Raw genomic sequence first — 23,360 nt, 5'->3', positions numbered from 1 at the left:
TTGCAAAACTGGAAAAAAGGTGACTATGGTTTTCTAAGACAGCGGGAAGAAAGGGTTGCAAATACAGTAGATTATTTTTCTGTCATATTTCCTGCAAGGGCTCCAGTATCAGCCACATAGTATCCTTTCTAATTAGCAGGTCAGAGAATTAAACACATGAAACACTTCGATTTTTCACTCCACATTAGCCACAACTATTTTCTCAATTACTCTTATTTATAATTTAGATAAGCTAACTCTCCTCTCATATGTGAGAAAAAATAGTCAAGCCTCACCTTGGCCCTTGTCAAAGCAGACAGAGTCTGAGCTTTGCCATCGAGCCCCAACTTGGAACATGTGGAAAACTCTTGGCAGCAGCCCAGTCTCTAGGACTGCTGCCGTGGGGTCCTGACAAACAGCGAAACTTCCTTGAGCCTTGGTGTCCTCATCTTAACATGGGGACAGTTACTGCTGCTCATTAAAGTAGAGGCAGTATTTGGCGTGTAAAACACCCCCTGTGGTGCCTGACACATGGTGGGTGCTCAGTAGGTGGGAAATAGTGTTTTTAGCTCTAATTGCAAAGTAATAATAATCCAGCGTATGGTGACATCAAGGCAATAGACACCTAAGACCCTGCTAATTCCAGTAATGCTCCAAAGGCCTTTAGCCAAGGGTCTGTAATGTTAATTATAAAGTCACTCGAATCTGAGTTACTAAAAAAATATGTTTCTATTGTTGTTGTTTTCCATCTTTCTAGACATCCCCTACTCTGGGAAGCTGTCCCTGGCCTCAGTCTGTGAGATCCCCCTTGGGTGCCCTCAGCCCCTCGCTTCGCTCCCTCACAACCCTTCTCACGCGGGTCTGTTTCCCTCCCTGGCCCATGGGCCACACTGAAGCTCCAAATCTCAAATCTCGGTTTTGTCTGCTCCTGCCGGTGGTAGCTTGTCATCAACGATGCAGGGGCCCTTTGAAGCGGGAAGGGGCGCAGCGCCCAAGAGCCGCCGTCAGGAGGCCCCGCGTTCAGCGCGGCTCTGTTCCCTAGGTCGGGAACTACAAGCGGACCGTCCGGCGGATCGACGACGGCCACCGCCTGTGCACCGACCTCATGAACTGCCTGCATGAGCGGGCGCGCATCGAGAAGGCCTACGCGCAGCAGCTCACCGAGTGGGCCCGGCGCTGGAGGCAGCTTGTGGACAAGGGTAGGAGGGCCGCCACGGGGCGTCTGGGGCAAACCGACCACCCTCTCTGGCCACTTTCCTTTCTTGGAAGATCAGGGCAGGAGTTTGTCTCACAGTCTGGGGGCTGCGATTTTCTCCCAGCAGCACAGGCCAAGTGAGCTCTCCCCCTGTTTCCAGGGGACACAGGACTGCTGTCCCCTAGCAGCGTCCGAGCCTCCCATGGCAGTCCTTGTCATCAGAGGACACGCCGCACTTGCCAAGTGAACTCAAAGCAGCTCCTTCGGGGCCCAGACTCGAGTAGCCTGCTGTCCAGTCAAGGGCCTTGCTGCTCAGCACCATGGTTTCTGGCACCATGCCTGCTTATTTGTAAGTTCGGCCAACTAGCCAGTCAGGCAAGACTCGATGGTGTCATCCAGCCAAATTGAACTGGGTCTCCTACATTGCAGACAGATTCTTGGGTCTCCTACATTGCAGACAGATTCTTTACCGACTGAGCTACCAGGGAAACCCATTATATGATGCAGGTTTTACCTTCCCTCCGTCCCTCGCAAAACACTCAGACGATTCTAGAGCTCAATGACAGTGCTACCATGGATGTGTGGATGGTATTCAGAATGTACTTCCCAGCAGTATTGGGGGAGCTTTATTGACTACAGGATTTCCTGGGTAAGAAGTGGGTTAGTGGGCATTTTTCAGGGTGGGTTTGGAGGAGCCAACCAGGGGAAGCAAGGCCAGGGTGAGGGGCCCCCAGGCAGCAGGGGTCTTTCCTGTTAGAAAGACCAGCTCCGTGTCTTTCCCTGGATGCTGAAATGGGTGACCTCTTGAGCAGAGTACAGTGCCCTGGTGCAGAGTGGGGCGGCTGTGCGTGGGTGAGGAATGGCTGGGGTGGGCCGGCTCCTCCAGTAAGCAGTGGCTGTTGTTTTATTTCTGCCTGCCTGAGTCCCTTTCTCAGGATCCAGCTGTCAGCAGCGTCCACACTGCTTACTCAGAAGCTGAGGTTCACAAGGCACTCTTATTTCTGCCTTTGTGGGTACCGGTCCTCGGCAGGACCAGGAGCTGCTCACCTTGTAGAGGTGAGAAGTCAGAGGTCCTGAGGGGCTAACAGTTGCTCACGCACACACACCATGTCTCTCTTGTCATTACCCGCTCCAACAGTCATTGTCCCCTGGGAGCACCCTGAGGGCAGGCCCTGTGTCCTCCCTTTCCATCCTCAGCTTCTGTCACAGCCCATCTCTCTGTCACCTCAGGCCAGCTACACCCTCAGCAAAATGACAGGTCAGATTAGGAGTTTTCTTCCTGAGAACAGTGAGTGAGGCGACCCAGGCAACCCTCCCCACTCACTGGAGAGCTCCATCCAGGCCAGAGCCAGCCAGATTCCTGTCTCCTCTCCTTCCCCAGGCCGGGGCTTCCATTCTGCTGAGGGTTCAGGCCTTCATTCCACAAGCTGTTTCCAGGGCCCAGCCCCTCATGGAGGGAAGGGGCCTCAGGAGAATATGTGGTCGAAAAGGGAAGGGGCCTCAGGAGAATGTGTGGTCCCACACAGGGGAAGCCAGGAGCCAGCAGGATCCCGAGAAGGTGGGCTCAGACTGGCCTGGCAGAGAGGTCACTTCACTTCAGAATGCCCTTCCTCTCTAGCCAACCTCAAGCAAATCAAAACTTCCAAGGTGAAGAAACTTCATCTTGGGGTTTTTCAAGAGCTCAGTCTCTTTACAAAAAGGAAATGTGTGTAATCCCCCAGTTTCCCTAACCAAAGAAAACAGATCCAGCTTCAGTTCCTTATTCTCTTCCTCATCCCAGGAACTGAAAAAGGAACAGCACTGAGAGAAAAATATCTGAAACAGCCAAAAGGAAGCCTCCCATCCAGGCAGCCAGACTGCCGGCCTAAAACCCCATCCTAAGCGCCAAGGGGGACTCACAGGGAATCCCCTCCCAGGGCCTGTCTGGGCCCCACAGTGCCGAGTGACCCACCAGCTTCTCTCCTGTACCAGGGCCCCAGTACGGGACAGTGGAGAAGGCCTGGGTGGCCGTCATGACTGAGGCGGAGAAGGTGAGCGAGCTGCACCTGGAGGTGAAGGCCTCGCTGATGAACGAGGACTTCGAGAAGATCAAGAACTGGCAGAAGGATGCCTTCCACAAGCAGATGATGGGAGGCTTCAAGGAGACCAAGGAAGCCGAGGATGGCTTTCGGAAGGCGCAGAAGCCCTGGGCCAAGAAGCTGAAAGAGGTGCATCTGCCCCAGCCCTGCCCTGCCCGCAGGGCACCCCCCCACCCCACCCTGCCCTGACTTGCCACCTGCTTCCCCTGGCCAGCCCTCCTGCCCTCCTGGGAGTTCCTGCCACTGCCGAGGCACAGGGGGTCTGCTGAGTGCCTCAGGTGCCTTTTTTACAGAATCCTTATCCACCCATTTTCCTGTCCTGGGAGTAGGATGAGAACCCCACACACAGCCTAGAGCTCAAGACTGAAGCTCTTCCCCCACCCCCTGCCCCCCATGTCATGAACCTTCTGGTCTCTCAGAATAGTAAGTCCTCAGTTGCCAAAGGTTATCTGAGATGAAACCGTTGTGGAATAGTGCTTTTTTTAATTTAAGCAAGCTTCCTAAAACTCGGATTCACAGGCCCCACCTGTAGAGATAAGTGGTCAGGAGGTCAGAAGTGGGCCCTTTTCATGCTCAGTTTTAATAATCTCCTGAGTGATGCTGTGCCTGCTGGCCTGTGGACTACATTTTGAATAGCACAGTTTTAGAAGAGCTGTTGGTGACACGCAGAAACACTGTCAACCACTAACAAGGCCACCCCCAACCCTGAACTTTTAAATGGTTCTTTCTCTTATATGAGTCTTCCTCTCAAATTCGCAGTGATGCTGATACTCATTTTTTTTAAAGTAGCAAATGGAAATCATCGAGTCTCACCCAGCCTTGGTTCTCCAGAGCCTGTCATTCCTACGCCCCAGCCCTTAGCATAGGCAGACCTGGAGCCTGGCCCGCTCCCGTTGCTCAGGGTGCCCCTGCCACTTCCTGCAGTCCCGTCCCCATCACGGACTTTCTTCAGGAACCACACTGCCTCCCTCCCTCTCAGAGGCACCCTGAGCAGACTTCCCTTGTCTACTCTGTGTCTTATCTTTTGCCACGTCCCCTTTCTCTTCTTTCTTGTCTCTGGACCCGTTTATGATGGCAAACTCCCTCATGAGGCTCTGGTTACAAACTCAGCTTTCTGCTTTAGAATGAAATCTGTGACTTTGGCTCAGTTAAGCATCTATTAAATTACACACATACACACATACACACACACACGCCCCTGTATCTATAGATATGTGTGTGTATTTATGTAAAATAGTCATTAAAAATATGGAATGTGGCCTATAACCCTTTCTCCCAACATTACACTCCTCTTGTGTTAGGTTTCCCGCTTGGCCATCTCTTCCCTCAGACCCCACCGCTGTCACAGTCTCGCTCCAGGTCGCACGTGTGGCTTTCCTCAGCCATTCTCCGCATGGCTATAGCCCAGACCCACCAGTGCACCTGCCTCTTTCCCTTGCTTTCTTCTCCTCCTTGGCACTTACCACCTTCCCACTTACTCTGTTCCCTGTTTCTTGCAGCTGCCTCCCCAAGCTAGATGGTGAGCTGCGTGAAAGCCAGGCTCTTTGTCTAGCACTGTACTCCTTCTGCCTAGACGGTGTCTGACAACAAAGCAGGCACCCCGTCAATATTCGCTGAATGAACTCCTCTGTTTTAACTTGCTGTAATTATACTGGACATACAGCTTTGTACCTGATCTTTCCTGTTCTCTTAAGAGCACAGGCACTGCCCACGGTCTGTGTAACCTTGAGTGAGGATTTTGACCTTTAAATGTGGTGTTTGGGAACTCCTTCCTATAGGTAGAAGCAGCAAAGAAGGCCTACCACGCAGCATGCAAGGAGGAGAAGCTGGCGATATCCCGTGAGAACAACAGCAGAGCCGACCCGTCTCTCAACCCTGAGCAGCTGAAGAAACTGCAGGACAGAGTAGAGAAGTGTAAACAGGATGTTCTCAAGGTAGATCGTGCGGGTTTTTGCATGTTGAGAGCACGTGCCTCACCCGTCCACGTGTCTGGCATGTGACGAGCCTTTGTCACTGCTCAATCAGATGCGTGGATGGATGGCTGCATCAGTGAGGTCACCCGTCACCTCACCACAGCCCTGAGTGCCACCTCAGGACGGGGCAGGCAGGGGTGTGACTCCTGTGCGTGGTGGGCAGGGTGTGGGGTGGCCGGGGTGTTGGCAGGCAGGAGGTGGGAAGGACTAGCTTGTGAATGTTAACAGCAGGGAGCTAACGGGTGAGCTGGTATGGAGGGCTGTGAGGACCAGTGGGCTTGACAGTCAGGCCAAGTAAGGAGCTTGGGACATTGCTGACAGAGAGCTGCTGGAAAAAGCTTTTAAGAGCCTGGGAAGGGAGGGCAGATGTGAGCAAGGGTTCCAGAGCCCTTGGCTCCCAGCTTGGCCCCTGGTCCCACTCCCTTCCCCTGCCCTCTTCCAAGGGCTGGTGGTGGCTGGAGGCTGTCACCATCAAGGGCCTGCCCTGCTGCAGTGTCCACAGAAGGAAGTCCCAGCCTGGGTTTGGAGAGAGGGGTGAAGTTAGAGATGAGCTGAGCACTGAGCTTCAGGACTAGGGCATGATGCCCAGAGGGGAAGCAGGAGTCCTGAGCCTCAGAAGAGCCTCTGAGGGAAATAGGGGAATTAGGCGGCAGCATCTCTGTCTTGTGATGGAGGAAATGGAGGAATCTCAGAGCGGTTCACTCTCGTGCCGCCCCGTGGTGTGAGTGTGGGAGAGCTGTGCCCTCTACGATGCTCCTCACTGCTGCCCCCAAGTGGGGGCAGAGAAGCTGCTCCAGAGGCAGCAGGGCCTGGCCTAAGGCCTGGGCTTGGTCTTAGAAGCAGAGAGTCCTGCAAAAGCTCAGGGAGGGTCCACTCCCTGCTCAGAAGGCCCTGTATTGTCGTCAGGAACAGAAGAGCAGAGAGCAAAGGCCAACCCACCCATCCATGATCAAATCCCATTTTCAGGGTCTTGAGAATGAGAATGACTATGATAAATGGGTGACCCCAGCCCCGCCATCCCTCCCTTCACCCTAGGAGCTTCCATCACGTTGATGGTCCCCTTAACTGTCAAAGTCATATGGTGGGGCAGGGAAGACTCTGTGGGTTTCTGACCCCAGGCACGTCCCTGCAAGGGAAACATGCTAACTTTAGACTTGTCACACCATCCCTAAACACCCTTGAGAAAAGGCTACACCTCTGTTCGTGCTTTCTGTCTGGTGAAACCCCCTCTTGAGGACAGCTGGGGAGGAGTAACTGTGTGTCGGGGGTGCCATCCAGGAGGAAGTTGGTGTGGGCCGTAAGAAAGGGAACCAGGACTGTCTGAATGTCTTGGTGTAGCTCGGCGTCCGTTGTCTGTCACCTTAAGTATCAGGATACTGTGAAGTAGTGTTCTGTTTGCTGAGAAGGAAAGTGAGGCTCCCAGAAAATGCTCAGCACAGGGCTCCGTGGAGCTCAGAGCCCTGTGATCCTGCCTTAAAGGCAGCTGGGGAGCCCCTGCTGCTATGGGCAAGACCCAGGGCACAGCCCTTCCCCATGAGAGAGAGGACATGGTCACTGGCTCTGAGGGACTGCCGCTTCCCCAGTGGCTGCCTTTTGGGTCTTACTTCAGCTGAGAGGCCTGGCAGATGCCAGGAGTATGGTTGTGTTTCAGAAGAGGAGGAGCTGGGACTTGAACTTGGACTTCTGTCAGACTCTGGAGCTTGTGCTCCTCAGGTTTTGGAATCTAGTGGGGACAGAGGACTGAGACACTTTTGCCAAGGGTCCCTTTGGAGGTGGAGAGGGCCTCAGGAAGAGCCTGGGAGGCCTGGGTGTGGGGGGGATGGGGAGGGCCGTTCACAGTCCAGCCTGGGGGAGAGGGGAATGCCTTCCAGGAGCCATGTGGGGCCTGAGTCCTTTAGGCAGGAACTTACGGGTGCAGAGGAGACAGATTGGGGTGCTTCTTGGGTGCAGGGTCACCCACAGTGGCAGGCTTCATTTTGTCACCCAAGGAGTAGTGTAGCTGCTAATGGATTTGGACCTGGTGGAGGGAGATGAGGACCTGGAGGTAGACAGGGTGGTACAGAGCCAGGCTCGCTCACTCTCGGTCAGAGGGAAGCGGGCTGAGTGGAAATGAGTCTTCATTCGCACACCTGGCCTCTGTCGTAGAGCAAAGAGAAGTACGAGAAGTCCCTGAAGGAGCTGGGCCAGAGCACGCCGCAGTACATGGAGAGCATGGAGCAGGTGTTCGAGCAGTGCCAGCAGTTCGAGGAGAAGCGCCTGCGCTTCTTCCGGGAAGTCCTGCTGGAGGTGCAGAAGCACCTGGACCTGTCGAACATGGCCAGGTGAGTGCCCTTCTCCGGGGAGCGCGGGGTGGCGAAGTCAGTGGACGGCGCTTTTGTGTGGAGCTCAGTTGCTGCTCTCCAGACCAGGGGGGCGGTGGTCTCAGAGCCCGCCTGTGGCCCTGCAGGGTCCCACTGTCCAGGACAGCTGCTTGCTGGCCCAAGTCTGATGGCCTCCTGCCACGCTCTGCCAGCTCCAGGTGCAGGGCTCTGCGTCTGGGCAGGGAGGGAGGGCCGCAGCTTGGACTGGCTGCAGTGATGCGTTTGAAATCTACCCCGGGGCGAATCCAGTAGTCCCCCAGCTGGTGCACCCAGCCCGGGGGTGGCCTTACTGTTAGGACCTTCACAAGTTCCTTTCCATCCAGAACAGCTGCCTGCCAGCCTGCTCCTGGACTTCCAGGGGCTCGGGGCCTTGGGCGCACAGTCCACAAGCCCCAGTGCTGAATGGAGACACAAGGCCATGATATTTCTTCCCCACTTTCCTCATCTTTGGTCCCATGACACCTTCACCGGGGCAGAGGTCTGTGCTAACCCTGGGCCTCGACGTGTCGTCCACACAGCCGAGCCGTTTAGAAATGACCTGCAAGTCAGAGCTCGTCGTCAGCAGGGAATCGCCTTCTTCTGCCTCCTTCTGATTTTAAAGAGCGTCCAGTTGTTGTTCAGCTGCCGTGCCGACAATGAGTGGGTCATCACAAGCGTCTCTGCAGTTGGCGGCATTATTCCCCACCTCAGGGATGAGGAAATGGAGGCTCGGCCTGGTTTGGTCACTCGCCCAAGGCTGCTCTGCTGGCAGAGGCAGGGCAGGGCTGCAGGGCTCCTCTGTGTGGAGTCACTGCCTTGCCTTACTTAGTCCTCCAAGCCACCCTGGGGAACAGATGGTCTAATAGTGTCCTAGGGCCGCCATCATAAAATAGTGATACCTGGGCAGCCCACAACAACAGAAATTTATCCTCTCGCAGTTCTGAAATCAAGGTGTCAGAGAGCCTCGCTCCCTCTGATGGCTGCGGTCTAGGGGAGGATCCTTCCCTGACTTGTAGACGCATCCCTTCAGTCACATGGCCATCTTCTGGGTCTTCACATCATCCCCTCTCTGTCCCTGTGGCCCAGTTTCCCCCTTTTTATAAAAAGGTGGGTTTTTAAATTTACAGATTACCTCTGTAAAGACCCCATTTCCCAACACGCTCTCATCCTGAGACCCCTGGGGTGATACCAGCAGTATCGTTTTTGGAGGACACGGCTCACCCCATAACAGCTGGGTTGTGTCCACTAGACAGAGGAGGGCACAGACCCCAAGAGGGGGAATGACTGCAGGCCACACAGACCAGAAGCGAGAACTCCGGGACCCGTGGTGGTTGCCCTCCTGTCCCTCACAGGCAGCTTCTTAGGGAGGCGAGCCGCTCTGGGCTGTGGAGCAGAAGCAGGAGTCCCCCCAGCTGGCTGACGGGATGTGCAGCCCCCACAGCACAGGCCAGTCTTCACTTGCTGAATGTAAACCTACCAGCTTTTTTGAAGGGAAGAGGAGGGACTTTCCTGACACTCAGTTGTGGACCTGGTGAAATGGAACCACACAGACTAGGGGCCTTTGTGGCCCAGATGCCAGCACCTTTTGTAATCTGACACAGAACAAAGCCAGGTTATTGCCTCCTGGTTTGATTTGTTAGAATCTGAAGCTGTGGTTTCCACGCCACGGTTGTTTTTCCCCTTCTGTGTGTATCATGGCCAGACGACTGTCCAGCGAGCCAGGGCAGGCGTCTGATCTGCACTGTGACATCAACCCTGCTGCGGCTGCAGGCTGTGGTGCCGGCTCTGGGCAGGCCCTGGGCAAGGCTGACTGGTGGCGTTCCCTTCCTTCCAAAAGATTCACGCTTATCTTTCTGATTTAGCTACAAAAACGTTTACCGTGACCTGGAGCAGAGCATCAAAGCTGCCGACGCGGTGGAGGACCTGAGGTGGTTCAGAGCCAACCATGGGCCAGGCATGTCCATGAACTGGCCACAGTTTGAGGTAGGAGGACCCACTGGCCTGGGTGGGACCTGGGCCCACAACGCCGAGTGCTCCACCTTCTCCCTCCAGCTCAGGCTTGGCCCGGGCCCTGTTGCCGTGGCAGCGTTTGCACATGGCCACCTGAGAAACCAAGCGGATGCTTAGTGTTCCCAGGGGCTTTGGGTACTGCTGAGGGGCCTTCTGAGCCTCTGGCGAAGCTGCAGTTATGTTCTTTGTGAGAACTTTGACGGGCCCCTGTTGACCCTCAGCATTCTCTTTGTGGAGAGGCCCTGGTGGTCCCTGCTCAACCCTGCAGGACGGCCAGGGAAGGAATGGCCACAGTGCTCCAGGCCTGAGGGCTTCGGACAGCAGCTCAGTAGCCGCTGGTCCAGGACGGGAGTGGGCACAGTCTCAGAGTGTATGTTCTTACACAGGAGGGTCTTTTCCTTATTTCCTTATATAAATTTAGTCAGCTTTGATGCGGGATTAGCTTTCTTTTCTCATTTTCATGGGTCCAAGCTATCCAGTGTTTTTACATGCAAATTCAAGGGCCTGGAGCCCTCAGGACTCTTCCAGTCTGCCAGTTGGGTTCCCAGTACATGGGCCCCTGAGGGTCACAGAGAAGGCAGTGGCCACAGTCCTAGCACCCTGCCCTCTGGGGGACAGGGCTCTCCCCACATCATGGTGAATCACGGGCTGGGGAAGCTCCACAGGGCCATGGCTGCTGCCTCCCCCGGGAGGGGCTGAGGCGAACCCTCTGCGCTGGGCTCCAGCCACCTGGCTTCCTCTGACTCGTCACAGGCTGCGCTCAGACCTGCCTCACCACCTACTTACTGTGGGATGCTGAGCAGGTCCTTCGCCCTGGTTGCGCCTCAGTTACCCCGTGTGTAACATGGGGATGACGGCTGCACCCGTCTTCTCAGTGGCCGGGGCTTCAGTGACCTGGTCTCCACTGGTCTCGCCCCAGGGTCCCCACACGGAACCTCGCCTAGCCCTGTCCTAGCTCGGCGTCTTTTCAGCCCCCGTACCAGTGCCTTTATTCTGAAGCTTCTCCAGAAAGCTTCTCCACGTGACGATGTGGGTCACTACAACTGAGCCCTCCCCCTGCCCCCAACAGGGGCCAAGAGCAGAGGCCTGGGGCCTTCCCAGGTGGAAGTGGCCCTGGAGGAGAAAGCACAGCCCCACTTCTCCTCCCCCTGGTGAGGGCACTGGTACACACCCCTGGGTTCTAGAGAACCCCTGTGATATGCACCCCTCCAAACTTGAGTCCCTTAGGACTGCAGGTCCCTACCCAGGGAATAGAATGGTCTAGAAAGGCACACTTAACAGGCAGTCTTGCTGGCATGGGTGTCCTGACCAGAGCCCGTGGTGGCTCTTCTCTGTGGGCCCCTTGAGCTGGGGACGCATGCCTGCACGTGGCACACGCTTGCAGCTCTGACAGGGTCCTACTGGGCTTTCTCTAATGAAATTATTTTTTTTCATTTTCCATGCCACAAGGATGAAGTAAGTTCCTATTTTATGGTTAACTTGTTGAATTCCAAACCTCCTGCGGTGTGGTCAGCCCCTGTGGGTCTGTGTGTGGCATCCACAGCCTGGTTCTGACAGCATGTACTGGTTAAAGAGCCAAGGCCACAGTGTGGCCCGGGCTGTGTGGGTGTCCATGTTAACAGCAGGCCCTTCCCTTCACAGTCGGCCAGCCATCGATTGCACTGGCCCTTGGAAGCCACCCTGTCAGGACGGATTTATATTCAAAAGGTCACTATGGGGACTCTGAATTCCAGTCGAGTTCTCAGTCAGCTTATTTCAGTTAAGAAAATAGGTGACCTAAGTTTGGGATTGGGGGCCCAGGTCTACCACCAACTGTACGTGGGCAAGTCAATTTTCTTTCTGGCTTCGGTTTCCTCCGGTGACAAATGGGCAGTTAGACTTGGTGTTTCTAAGGTGGCTTCTGTAACTACTTGTGAGTGCTCCTGTGGGCTCGGTCATCCCAAATGTTAATTCAGATAAAGTGACTTGATAATGGGTGCGGTGGGCCGGAGGAAGAGTTCATCGCACGTGTACACACATATGCGGTTCTCCCGTTTCCAGCACAGTTGATAAAACCCTCTTAACATGCCGGGAACAGTGAGCCTTCAGAGACATAAACTCTGTGCTTTGTTACTCCACACGTTGCTCAGGTGGAAGACAACAGTCCTGGTTGGGGCGAGTGCCACTCCTCAGGGTCCTGAGGGGTGCGGGAGCCCCCTGCACCTGATTCTGTTTGCACCCAGGGCCCGTTTCCCAAGCCACAGGCTGGCTCAGGTCCCGCACCCAGCTCTCTGGCCTCACTGGAAACCAGTCAGTCAGGAGATGGATGGGAGGGTCTTTAGCACTGAATGCCAGCCCCTCGGAGGGACTCTTGTCTGCTTTGGAAGCATGAGGAAACTTGGCAAGGCCTGGGAGTCTGGAGGCTGAGTGCCACGGGGCTGGGGTGGGATTGGACAGGGAGGACCCCTGGGACTGGAGTACAGGACCCCTGAGTGTCAGCCGCAGTGTTCTCATACCTGTCTGTCCCTGGGGGCTGGGTCCCCCAAGGAGTACCCACCTTGCATGATGAGGAGGGTCAGTGGTGGGTGTCACGAGCCTGGGATCTGCTGGGAAGCGGGGGAGAGCAGACGCAGTGAGGTGAGATGCCACACTGGGCGGGGCCGGCCACTGGCTCGCGGCCGCAGTGTTAGGCTCACGTGGCCTCAGACGAATGAACTTCCTGATTCCTCTCCCCCTGTGCCTGTTGCCCAGGAGTGGTCTGTGGACCTGAATCGAACTCTCAGCCGGAAAGAGAAGAAGAAGAATGCTGATGGTGTGACCCTCATGGGCATCAACCAGACTGGTGACCAGGCTTCGCAGAACAAGCCCAGCAGGTGGGCACTGGGCACCTCCATCCCTGGCAAGGCCCCCCAGGTCCTCTGCCAGGGCTGGAATGCCCCTACCCAGGGAGACTCCCCAAAGGGACGCTGCAGGGAGCCCGGGGAGCCTTTCCGGATGCTCTGCGGGGTGGCAGCCAAGGGCCTCTCTTGGGGGATCTTCATTTCACTCGGTGCCAGAGCTGTGGAAAGGTCCGGAGAAGGCACCTTTGCCACAGCGCACTTTAAGAACTGATGCCGGGTGCTGTCCACTGCGTGTCCCAGCATTGCACACGGGCAGGCGGAGGTGGCTGGGGGCGTCCTTCATGTGGAGTCGGGGACCCTGGCCAGGTTCGTGCTTGCTTTCCTGTGCCATACGCAGGTGCCTGAGTCGAGGGTGGGGCACTCATTGTCCAGTGCCCCCTTCTTCAGATTACCCCTGCTGAGAGCGTTGGTTATTCAGAGTTTGGATCGAACAGGTGGCACTGAGGTCCTCAGATCAAGGAGGCTCAGAGTTCCCAGCAGATGAACATTGCTGTCTTCCGCAGAGCCGAGGCTGCCCCCAGGGCCCCAAGGCCTCCATGCCCTGCTGAGTTTTAACACATCTCAGGCTCCGGGCCTCCTGGGAAGGGTCAGCACAGTTCCAGGGGCCTTCTGTGGTCCTGGGTACCGAAGCCCCCACCCACGCTCCCTGGGTTGATGTGGCTGCTCATCACTCAGCTGCTGTGCCAGTGCCTGGGCAGGTGGGCTTGGCTAAGTGACTGCAGCTGTGAGCACGTGCCAGGGGTCAGGCCAGCACCTAGAGGTTGAGGTAGGGTGGTACATACCGGCCAGGGCTGCTGCACAAATTCAGCTGCCCAGCACCAACCCCCTCTCAGAAGGTCAGCTGGAGAAAGGTGCCAAGGGGTGGGGAGGGCCTGGTGGTCTCAGACATGTGACCCAGACATAGGCAGCAGGCAGGCATAGGCCCAGTGCCCCTGGCCAGGCCTGAAACCCATGAAGTAGTGGCTGGCCACTGGGGGATCTCTCTGGTAGCATCTGAGGCGTGTCCTCCCCTCCCCTCCTCCACCCTGGCTGAGCCATCCACCCAGCACTTGGCATGCCGGCTCCATGCTGCCCTGGCCAGGAGGTGGGAGGTGGTGCTGGCCTGGGCAGCCCTGCCCTGCAGCTTAGCGGCCAGACCTGCCTGCTCAGAGTTCCACGGCGGGTCCGTCTTATCTCTTTACCGTCCTGTTCTGTGCTCAGTACCTGTAGTCACTGCATTTCATCACCTGGCTGTCTTCGCCCAGGCCAGGCTGCAGTCAGAGTTCTCTCTGGTCGCCTCCGGGCCTGGCACACAGTAGACAGTTAGCAGATGGGTTCTTCTTTCTCTCTGGAGCACAGAAAGGGTCCTTCGTTTCTTCCTAGAAATTATTGTTCAACATTCTTTGGTTCTGATCTTGGAAGTTGCAGACCCAGAAGACCCAGGGAGGAGGCTATTGGATCCTTTTGTCGTCAGAAGGAGAGGGCCCTGGGGGCTGTGGGGTCTGGAGAGCTCAGGCTGAGCCCCACAGGCTGTTGGCCTGCCAGCCCTCTGCAGAGGGCCAGGTGGAGGACTGTGGAGAGAAGCCCTGAGCGCAGAAGCACTTGTGCTCCAGCAACAGCCTGTGCACATCCAGGGCTGCTGTTCAGGACAGACTGTGTTTAGACACAAGGAGGGAAAATGTAAGTCTTGTTCTTTCTTAGACGTTTTAAGCGCATTCAAGAGCCAAGGTGTTGCTCAGTGTTTCACTAAAACAATCTTTCTGCTCCAACAACATACTCCTCCCATTGGACAGGGAGCTGAGTTGTCCCTTCAAACCCTGGCCCTGTGATCTTGCAGCTGGGAGCACCCGGGACCGTGGGGGCTGCCGAGTCGGGGTCCCCTGAAAGCTCTCTCTCTCCCCTTAGTGACCTTAGTGCCCCGGGCAACCCCGAGCGGTCAGCGCAGTCACTGTCCAGCTACAACCCCTTCGAGGATGAGGACGACACGGGGAGCACCGTCAGTGAGAAGGAGGACATTAAGGCCAAAAAGTTGGTGAACAAACGTTTCCCTCTGGCTTCCGCCTCGCTCGCTCGCTCTCTCCTCTCTCTCTGTCCAAGGTCTCGCCCCCTCGGCACTCAGGGCAATGCATGAGGCCTGCAGGAGGCGGCCCGGCTGGTGGACGGTCTCTGGCTTCTCGATTTCTCAGGGAGGGAGGCACCAGTTAACAGTCTGTGGTTGCTTTTTCTCTGCCCTGTGTTAACCATCGTCAAGGTCCAGCCCGTGAGCACAGGAACACGGGTGCTGCTGAGGGGCTCACGCTCTACAGAAGGAGAGCCACCCAAGGGCTCCCTGGGCAGGGTCTGAGGCTCCGGGCAGGGCCTCAGGCCTCTGCCAGCCCCACGCTCAGGGCCACTGGGTCAACCCTTTCTTGCAGCGTGAGCAGCTACGAGAAGACCCAGAGCTACCCCGCGGACTGGTCAGACGATGAGTCTAACAACCCATTCTCCTCCACGGACGCCAATGGGGACTCCAATCCCTTTGACGAGGACACCCCCTCGGGGACCGAAGTGCGGGTCCGGGCCCTTTACGACTACGAAGGGCAGGAGCACGACGAGCTGAGCTTCAAGGCTGGTAAGTGGGCGCCCGGCTGGCCTCTGGGGCCACTGCTTCCAGCCTGTCCATTCGTTCGGCCACGCTGGGTCTTCAGTGCTATGCACGGGCCTTCTCTGTTGGCAGCGAGCAGGGCCTCCTCTCTGCAGTGGCTTCTCTTGTTGCACGGCGTAGGCTCTTAAGTGTGAGAGCTTCAGTACCTGTGACTTGCAGGCTCTGGAGCCTGGGCTCCGTAGTTGTGGTGCAGGGGCTTAGGTGCTCCACAGCATGTGGAATCTTCCCGGACTGAGGCTCTAACCCGTGTCCCTGGCATTGGCCGGTGGATTCTTACCCACTGCACCAACAGGGAAGTCCCAGCCTGCTTTTCTTAGGTCTAGTTCCATTTGTGTGTTCCCCGCCCCATCCCACCTTCCGTTTCAAACGTGGTAGATGCTCAACACCAAAGGTTAGAAGACAGCGAGGTGCCCCATGCCTTTGCCCAAGACGCTGCCCCAGCCAGGCTAAGGCGTGCGCATAAGAGACACGGATCCAGGCCATCCGGCTACCCTGCAGGCTCCCTGGAAACAGTGCCTGCGAGTCCCCAGGAGAGCCTTTCTCCAGAGGCCCACAGAGGGCAGAGGGGCCCCCAGCACAGTGGCAGCGTCCCCATGGCCCCCAGAGCCTCTTCTCGGGGCTTTGCCTTCCACCCTTCCCTGCAGCCCTACCACTAACACAGCTTTGTTGCCAGTAGCTGAAACCCAGGTTTTATGGAACAGCCTGGATCCTGATCATATGAGCTCTGTGTTCTTCCTGGTTTCTATTTATTTTTTTAATGCCGGCTGCGGTTCAGCAAATGGGTTGCCACCCTCTGTCTGAGCACTGTCTTAGAGCCTATCCCCAGAGGTTTGGTCAGCCTGGCTCCAGACGGGCCCGAAGGGAGCCAGGGTTCTTCCTTCTGCCTTGCCCCCTCTCAGAGCCACCCCAGATGCAGCATCACCCCTAGCCCTCCACTACAGGGGGTGCTGGGCCCTAACTTAGCCAGCGCAGGCTGAAGTGCGCCCTGCACTTTCCATCTCTGGGGCAGACCCTGCGTCCGACCTCCCGCCCACCCTGGCTGAGAGCTGTGTCTGACGGCAGCCTTCTCTCAGCCCTCAGAAAGTAGCCAGCTACCCACTCCACCCCAGAACTGGTCATAGGGTGACTCTGGCTGCTTGTGGGAACTTCTCGTGTGTCTTTAAACACCTTTGTCAAGTTTGTTTATTTTCTGGAGGGGGCCATGCCTTGTGGCTCTCAGGATCTTAATTGCCCAACCAGGAATCAAACCCATGCCCCCCAGTAGTGGAAACGTGGACTCTTCACCACTGGACTAGCAGGGAATTACCTTGGGTTTCCTGACATCCTTGACTTGGGTTGTTTCCCCACTACTTTGTTTACTTTGTTTGTTGATTGACTGATTTTTAATTTTTTATTCTTTCTGAATATTTTTTTTTAAAAGTTGGGCCCTGTTGTGTGGCTTGCAGGCTTGTAGTTCCCCCGTGAGGGATTGAACCTGGGCCCCAGCAGTGAAAGTGCCAAGTCCTAACTACTGGACCGCCAGGGAATTCCCTCTAAATCTTATCTTTTGGACTCATCAGCAATTTTATAGATTTAAAATGTCTCGTTATCAAAAGCAACCTGAAATGAATCTTTCTAATTACCAGTTTACATTTTTATGACTTGGCAGGTTCCAGTTAGTTTTGTCTGTTTTCTGTGTAATTTTTTCCCCCCGCCCCAAGGTCACATTAGTTCCCGGCCACACCACTTCCTCCTATCTCCTATCTAGAGCGTGCCCTGGCTGCTGCCTTCTCTGGGCCTGGGGAGCCTAGGGTCTCCACCTGTGAGCGTCCCAGCACACGCCCCCCTCTCAGAGTTGCTGCCCGTCTGCTCCTGGGAGCCTCACCCCATGAGGCCTGATGAGAGAGACACCAGGCGTCCGTGTCGGCCCTGCCAGAGCACAGGAGACCCCCAGGGTGGGAGGAGAGGGGATTTCCCACTCGTGCCGCCCACCCTGCGGCCCCCTGCATCCGCTCCTGGCTTCGCTGGGTCAGACTCACAGGAACAGCGGTGCTGACACAGTGGGTCCCCAGCAGCAGGCAGAGAGCCGACCCTCGTGGGAGTCAGGGCAGCCTCGAGGACCGCCACATGCCAGCGCCGACCTGGGTCCTCTCGTGTTTCGCCCCGGGTCCTCACAGCGCCTCTCGGTCTCCCAGCAGCTCTGGGAGCCCCGAGTGTTGGCTCCCCGGGCCTCTGTGTCCATGCCGCTGCGCCACAGAATGGAGTCAGGGGAATGCTGCTAAGCAAGATAAATTGCCTGAGGAAAACGGTGCAGCTAAGCCTGAGAAGTGGCCCAAAATGCCAACGAGAAACACAAAGCTGCAAACTGAACGATAAAGACACCTCAGCAGGCCCATCTTCTGCGGGTTCTCAGAGCTGTCCGTGCAGACTGGTCACCAGGCCACTCCTTCCTTTCCCCTGGCTCTGGGCTGCTCTGGCCACCCTGAACAGGAGAAGGCCGGGCCTGATCACACCTGTGGTCCTTGTCCCCTGGCCTGTCTCCTTGAGAGGCCAGGCTTCTCTGTCCTTCTCTCATCTCCGTACCCCTCCTCCACCCAGGGCCTTGGTGCAAAGTGGAGGCTCCTTCTTGCTTAGTAAACGGAGGCTCAGTCAGACTGCCGTAGCGCACAGAGCCATGGGAGAATCCAGGACCATGCCAGCGCACTCTTAAGTCAGAGGACAGATGCTCTGAGCTCGGTGCCGGGGGGAGAAGGACGGGCCCCCACGCCTCCCACAGCCGCAGTCTAGACACAGACCACAGGAAGGCATGGAGACCATGGCAGCAGTCTGGAGCAGGCTGGAGGAGATTCAGGACCGCGCGGGCCAGGCCAGGGAGGAAGGGCTGCGGGGGGTGGCACAGACCCTGTGGGACGAGGCTTGGATCTGGCCTGGGGCAGTCAGAGGGCAAAATTCTGCAGTCTCTGCAGGAGCTCCTCGGGCGGCTGAGACCGGCGTGCTTGAGGGGCACTGTATGAGAGACGGTGGTCCCTCAGAGCCACCCCGCCACTGGACACACAACCTCAGATGCGGCTTGGTAGAGGAAGAGCCAGGCCCTCATCCCGCCCGGAGAATCCCCGTGCCTCCCACCCACGTCAGACAGCCTCAGCGGGCCCAGGCTGAGGGCTCACCAAGACCGCTCCCTTTCTGTCTTGCAGGGGATGAGCTGACCAAGGTAGAGGATGAAGACGAGCAGGGCTGGTGCAAGGGGCGCTTGGACAGCGGACAGGTCGGCCTGTACCCCGCGAATTACGTCGAGGCGATCCAGTGACGGGCCGGCAGGCTGGCTGGCGGAGGGACAGAGCGGAGGTCCAGCAGCTCTGTTAGCCGTTGGCCCCGGGCAGCGGCCCCTCCAGCCAGCCGTGCGGGCATCCACTCCTCTTCCTGCAAAAGATGATGGTTCCGTTGCTCTTGGCTTCATGGTGTCTCTTGAAGGCAGACAAGCTGGTCATTTCACCTGGAACTCGGCCCCCTTTCCACAGTGCAGATGGAGAGAGCCGATCACAGGAAGCTGCAGGACAACAGGAATCGCCGCCCCCGCCCGCCCCCACACCCCCTGCGCTGTGTGTTTTCTTATCATGGATCCGTGTATTCTTGACCTTGTGTTTCCTCCTCTCCTCCACGTCGATGGTAACGGTGGGTTCCACTCATCCTTGCTCCACTGAGTCCTTTCTCTGACAAGTCCCATCACCTGCTAAAACTTAAATGAACAAATTTAATGCCATTTTCTGAGTGAACACTTTGAGGTTTTTAATTTAAAGGCTGTGTACAGTTACTTTTTTATATTCCCATTCTTGCATTCATTTATACTTAAATTATGACATAGGTCGATATCCACCAGTAGTCTTGAGGCACTATCTCTGTTTCCACGCTGTTCTGTTAACCACCCATGCCACTGCCTGGGGCAAGAGCCGGCAGCCTGGACAGACCATGTTTGAGGCAAGAGATTGCAGTGGAAAGATGGGGACACATGGTTGGGTTTCCATGGTGAATGCTCGCCGCATTTGGGATATCCAAATGTGAGTTTTGCAAATAACCTTATGTAGTCCTCTCTAAAGTCGCCATATTTAAAATATATTTTCACTCTATTTGTGCTTAAAACTTTACTCTTGCAAATTAACAATTTTATCAGTGATTTTTGAAAGGTTAAAATATAAGACTAACGTTTCAAGTGAATGAATCTATAGTGAAGATGCTCTATGTTAGACTATCACGTCCTGGTGTATGTCTGTATATACTAATTGATACTCAGAGAATCTAAAGAGCTCGTCTACTGTGTTCATGAGATTGAACGGCTTTTGACAGTGGCTTCAATTTGTAAACTGCTTGAAGACCATTCGGGCACAGGCCTGGCTGGTTGGCTGAGCCCAGTGGAGCCTGCCGTAGGGAAGTCTGTCCTCACTGACCAGCTGGGAGTCCAGCGTCCTCAGTCCAGCTAGCCTTAGTCCTCTGTAGCAGAACACTGTACAAAACTCCCGTGTCTTTGCAAGCAGCTGCAGATCTCACTGTCATCTGCATTCCTCGTGAGCAAATAAAAGCTGGGTCTCACCCCACAGCACAAGGGTCTCTTCTGAGCACCGTGCAGCCATCAGGGCGCAGACGGGCTGGGTCAGGAAGCGGCCCTGTAACCACGGGGCTGGCAAGGGAGGGAAAACCTTTACTCTGTGTAACTCAGACATGGGAGAAATGGCTGCTGCCATCACAAGCTATGCATTTTACTCAGTGTTTCTAGTGAGCTTGATGTCTTGCTTGAAAAGTGGATGTGTGTCTGTCTGTTCTGAGGATGCGTGTCTGTCTGTCCTGGAAACTTACCAGCAGAATCCTCATTCCTTTGCTACAGATGTACCAAAAATTGTCAAGTCTTTTCAGTTTAGGAGTTTCTTTAAACGTATAGTATTTTAGAAAAAAAAGAAATCAATAAACAGTTGATCTCGTGATTATGACCATCCTCTGTGCCGTGCGTCTGCCTCCCAATCACACCAGCTGGTGGACGTGTCTTCAGCAGCATCTGGAGCCAGGCAAGACCCCAGGCGCAAGAGCACTGCCCAGGGCCCGTGTCCCTGTCCCACTGTCCCTGCCAAGCTAGAAGCTGGGGAGTCAAGGCACCTCGGGGTGCTTCCCTCCCTCCAACTTGCTTCTGTGTGGCCTCGGTGCCCCCAGCATGGGCAGCAGGCTGGCACTTCCCTCCCCCTCCCCAAGGCCCAGACAGCAAGACCAGACCAGAGACCACTCACGGCCTGAGCTTCTTCGATAACATGTCCTGAGCACCGGCTGTGCGTCAGACTCACTTCCCTGGCATCATCTGCAAAGAACTCCCCAAGTCCAAACGCGCTGCGAGTGAGGTGGGCCCTGCTCTCTGCTTCTGAGGAGGCGCTGAGCCCATCGAGGCTGCCCGCTGCCCCTGGCAGTCACCAGCTTCCAGTTGCAGCCCCAGGCAGCCTCCGCAAGACAAGCGGAGTCAGGGCAGGCTCCCAGTCCCATGGCCTGAGCCGGGCCGGCCAGTTCTGGGCACTCCGTGAGCTCATGTACTGCGGTGCCAGCAATGGGGGAGGCTGGAGTCCCCACTTTACAGACGATACCCCATCTGGAAACAAGTCCAGTGCCCTGCCCAAGGTCCTACGACAGAACCGTTGTCCAAACCCGCGTCTGCAGGATTCTTGATGGCGAGTCCGTTCTCGCTCCCTCCATCGGTGGGTAAAGAACAGGGTGGCTGAGCAGGAGGAACCCTCAAGAGTCGGGGTGAAACAACCTCTTTGCTTCCTGTGCCCCCAGAGCTCCTGCAAGGAATCCTGAGGGGCCCTCGCTGCCTGCTGCCCTCTCCTGTCCTGGCCCTCAGGGTGAGCTGGAAACCTTCACCCACCTCTGGGCCTCACCCTCTCCAAGCCAGAGTGATGCCTGCCTCCCGTAGAAGTTAGACTTGGAGTCACAGGCCACAGGTGCCTGGCACCGTGTCCCCCGGCCCATCAGGACCCCCTGGCATCCTTGGCCACCCCTCCCTCACCCTCCATGCTGGGCCACCAGGTCCCCTTTGCCTCTGTCTTCCCCAACCCCATTGCCACTGCCCATTCTCCCGCCCAGATCATGGCTGCATCCACACCACCCCCAGGGGACCCTCAGTAGCCTACCCGAGTCCCCTCAGCACATGGGGCGTGGTGGTATTTCATCCTCTCCAAGCCCCCCTGGTCATGCTCAGAGAGCAAATGATCTCTGACCTAGTGACCCGGGCAGCCACCCCCTGTGCCCCACATCAGCCCTTTCCCCAGACACCTGTGCCCCTCTCAGGGGTTTTCCCTCAGCCGGGTCGGCAGTGACCCCGGGGCTGACTCTGGAGGGAGCGAGCCGAAGGGGTGGGGGTGGTGCACAGCACCTTAATGGACAGACCTGGGGCTTCCTTGGTGGGGAGGCTGAGGCTGGGGAACAGAAGCTGCTGAGGTCTGAGGCTCATCCCCCGCCAGGCAGGGCCACTGCCAAGCACAGGGCCAGAGAATCCAGGCATCCTGCTGTTCGCAACCAGCCTTGGGCTAAACACAAATCGGCTACATGCCAGGCCCTGTGCTGGCTGAGCACCCCTCCCTGCAAAGGACCATAGAAACCTCCTCATGACAATGAGCCCCGTTCTATAGACCAGAGAGCTTGAGTGGCGTGCATCACACCACACAGCAAGTCAGGGACAGACGTGGGGTCCGAACTCCAGTGCGCGGCTCCAAAGGGCGCTCGTTCTCAAACATCCAGAGGGCTTGTTACAGCCTAGCTTGCCGGGCCATATTCCAGAGTTTCTGAGGCCTAGAGTCTGCATATCTAACAAGTCCCCAGGGGACGCTGACCTGGGGCCACACTCTGAGCAAGACAGAACTGCCCTAAGTACCCGTATCCGTGTGCTCCGTGATTTGTTCATATGACCAGCAGATGCTCCTAAGCCAGCTCTAGGCCACAGGAGCCGGGACCTGGGGACCTAGAGATCAATCAGCCACAGTCCAGGCCAAGGAGGCAGGGACAGTATGGACAAAGAGAGCCAGGGAGGGGACATCCCTGGTGGTTCAGCGGTTAAGGATCCGCCTTGCAACGCAGTGGACATCAGTTTGACTCCTGGTTGGGGAACTAAGGGCTTCCCGGGTGGCTCAGCTGGTAAAGACTCCACCTGCAATGTGGGAGACCTGGGTTCGATCCTTGGATTGGGAAGATCCCCTGAAGAAGGGAAAGGCTACCCACTTCAGTATTCTGGCCTGGAGAATTCCAGGGACTGTATAGTCGGGGTTGCAAAGAGTCGGACACGACTGAGCAACTTTCACTTTGGGGAATTAAGATCCCATATACAGTGGGGCCGGAGAAGGAAATGGCAACCCACTCCAGTGTTCTTGCCTGGAGAATTCCAGGGACGGGGGAGCCTGGTGGGCTGCCGTCTATGGGGTCGCACAGAGTCGGACACGACTGAAGTGACTCAGCATAGCAGTAGCAGCAGCAGCATACGGTGGGGCCACTAAGCACATGTACCCCAACTACTGAGCCCAGGAGCCACAACTAGAGAGTCCGTGCGCCCCAGTAAAAGATCCTCATGACGCAACTAAGACCCAACGCAGCTAAATAAACAAGTAAACTTTTTTTTTTTTTAATGTTAAAAATTGTTCTAAGAAAGAAAGCAAGCCCAGGGAGCAAAGGACACCAGGCCAGCATGACCTCCCATCCCTTGCAAGGGGCAGGGAGGGCTCAGTGGCAGCCGGGTAGTGGAGAGAGAAGTGCCCCTTGCATCCGCAGGCAAGTCCCTTCATATCTCTGACCCTCAGTTTCCTCATCTGGAGAGTGGGGACGTGGTTCACATCTCTCCTTTTTCATCCTCATCTGGGGTCAACAGTGTGAAAGGGCTTGTTAAAACACACAGATATAAGGCACCACTTTATGAAAGTGGTCTCGCCCCCAAATACCATCCCAACTCAAGCGGATAATAACCAAAGTATTCAGACCCCTGATGGAGATGCCAGATCCTCCCCAACCAGACGCTGGGCGTGAATGCTTCCTCCAAGCCATATATTCATTCATATATGAAACTGTATATAAGAAGGCTCGACTTCCCACACCAAAATCTGATAAAATTTTTTTTTTCTTCTATGAAACTTAAAGTCTTTCAAAGGTGAACAGTTGAAGCCAGTGGTCAAGAGCATGGACTGTGAGGTCGTATTCCCTGCACTCAAACTTGACTCTGATTGTGGGACCTTAATTAGTTATGTTGCCTTGAACAAAATACTTAATTTCTCTGAGCCTTGGTTTGCTCGTC

At 56.0% G+C, this 23,360-nt stretch overlaps 1 protein-coding gene across 4 annotated transcripts in view; it reads left to right on the top strand.

Moving 5' to 3' along the window:
- The window catches only part of PACSIN2 (protein kinase C and casein kinase substrate in neurons 2), a 110,082-nt gene extending 90,054 nt beyond the window's left edge, over positions 1 to 20,028 (top strand). For 3 of the 4 annotated variants that reach the window (XM_055396490.2, XM_088837538.1, XM_055396491.2), the window contains exons 3-11: positions 1,022 to 1,178; positions 3,146 to 3,381; positions 5,031 to 5,186; positions 7,371 to 7,546; positions 9,427 to 9,547; positions 12,305 to 12,426; positions 14,338 to 14,460; positions 14,847 to 15,043; positions 18,250 to 20,028. In XM_055396490.2, coding sequence (XP_055252465.1) covers positions 1,022 to 1,178; positions 3,146 to 3,381; positions 5,031 to 5,186; positions 7,371 to 7,546; positions 9,427 to 9,547; positions 12,305 to 12,426; positions 14,338 to 14,460; positions 14,847 to 15,043; positions 18,250 to 18,362 — 1,401 coding nt within the window. In that variant the 3' untranslated portion in view covers positions 18,363 to 20,028. The remainder of the gene's footprint in view (positions 1 to 1,021; positions 1,179 to 3,145; positions 3,382 to 5,030; positions 5,187 to 7,370; positions 7,547 to 9,426; positions 9,548 to 12,304; positions 12,427 to 14,337; positions 14,461 to 14,846; positions 15,044 to 18,249) is intronic. The other variant, XM_055396493.2, reaches the window with a different exon arrangement.
- Positions 20,029 to 23,360: the final 3,332 nt, after the last annotated feature.

Source organism: Moschus berezovskii, chromosome 6 (assembly GCF_049115385.1).
Source record: "Moschus berezovskii isolate FMDL1 chromosome 6, NW_MosBer_1.0, whole genome shotgun sequence".
Lineage (NCBI taxonomy): Eukaryota > Metazoa > Chordata > Mammalia > Artiodactyla > Moschidae > Moschus > Moschus berezovskii.
The sequence above is the reverse complement of the archived record's forward strand: the minus strand, read 5'-3'. Positions and strand labels throughout refer to the sequence as shown.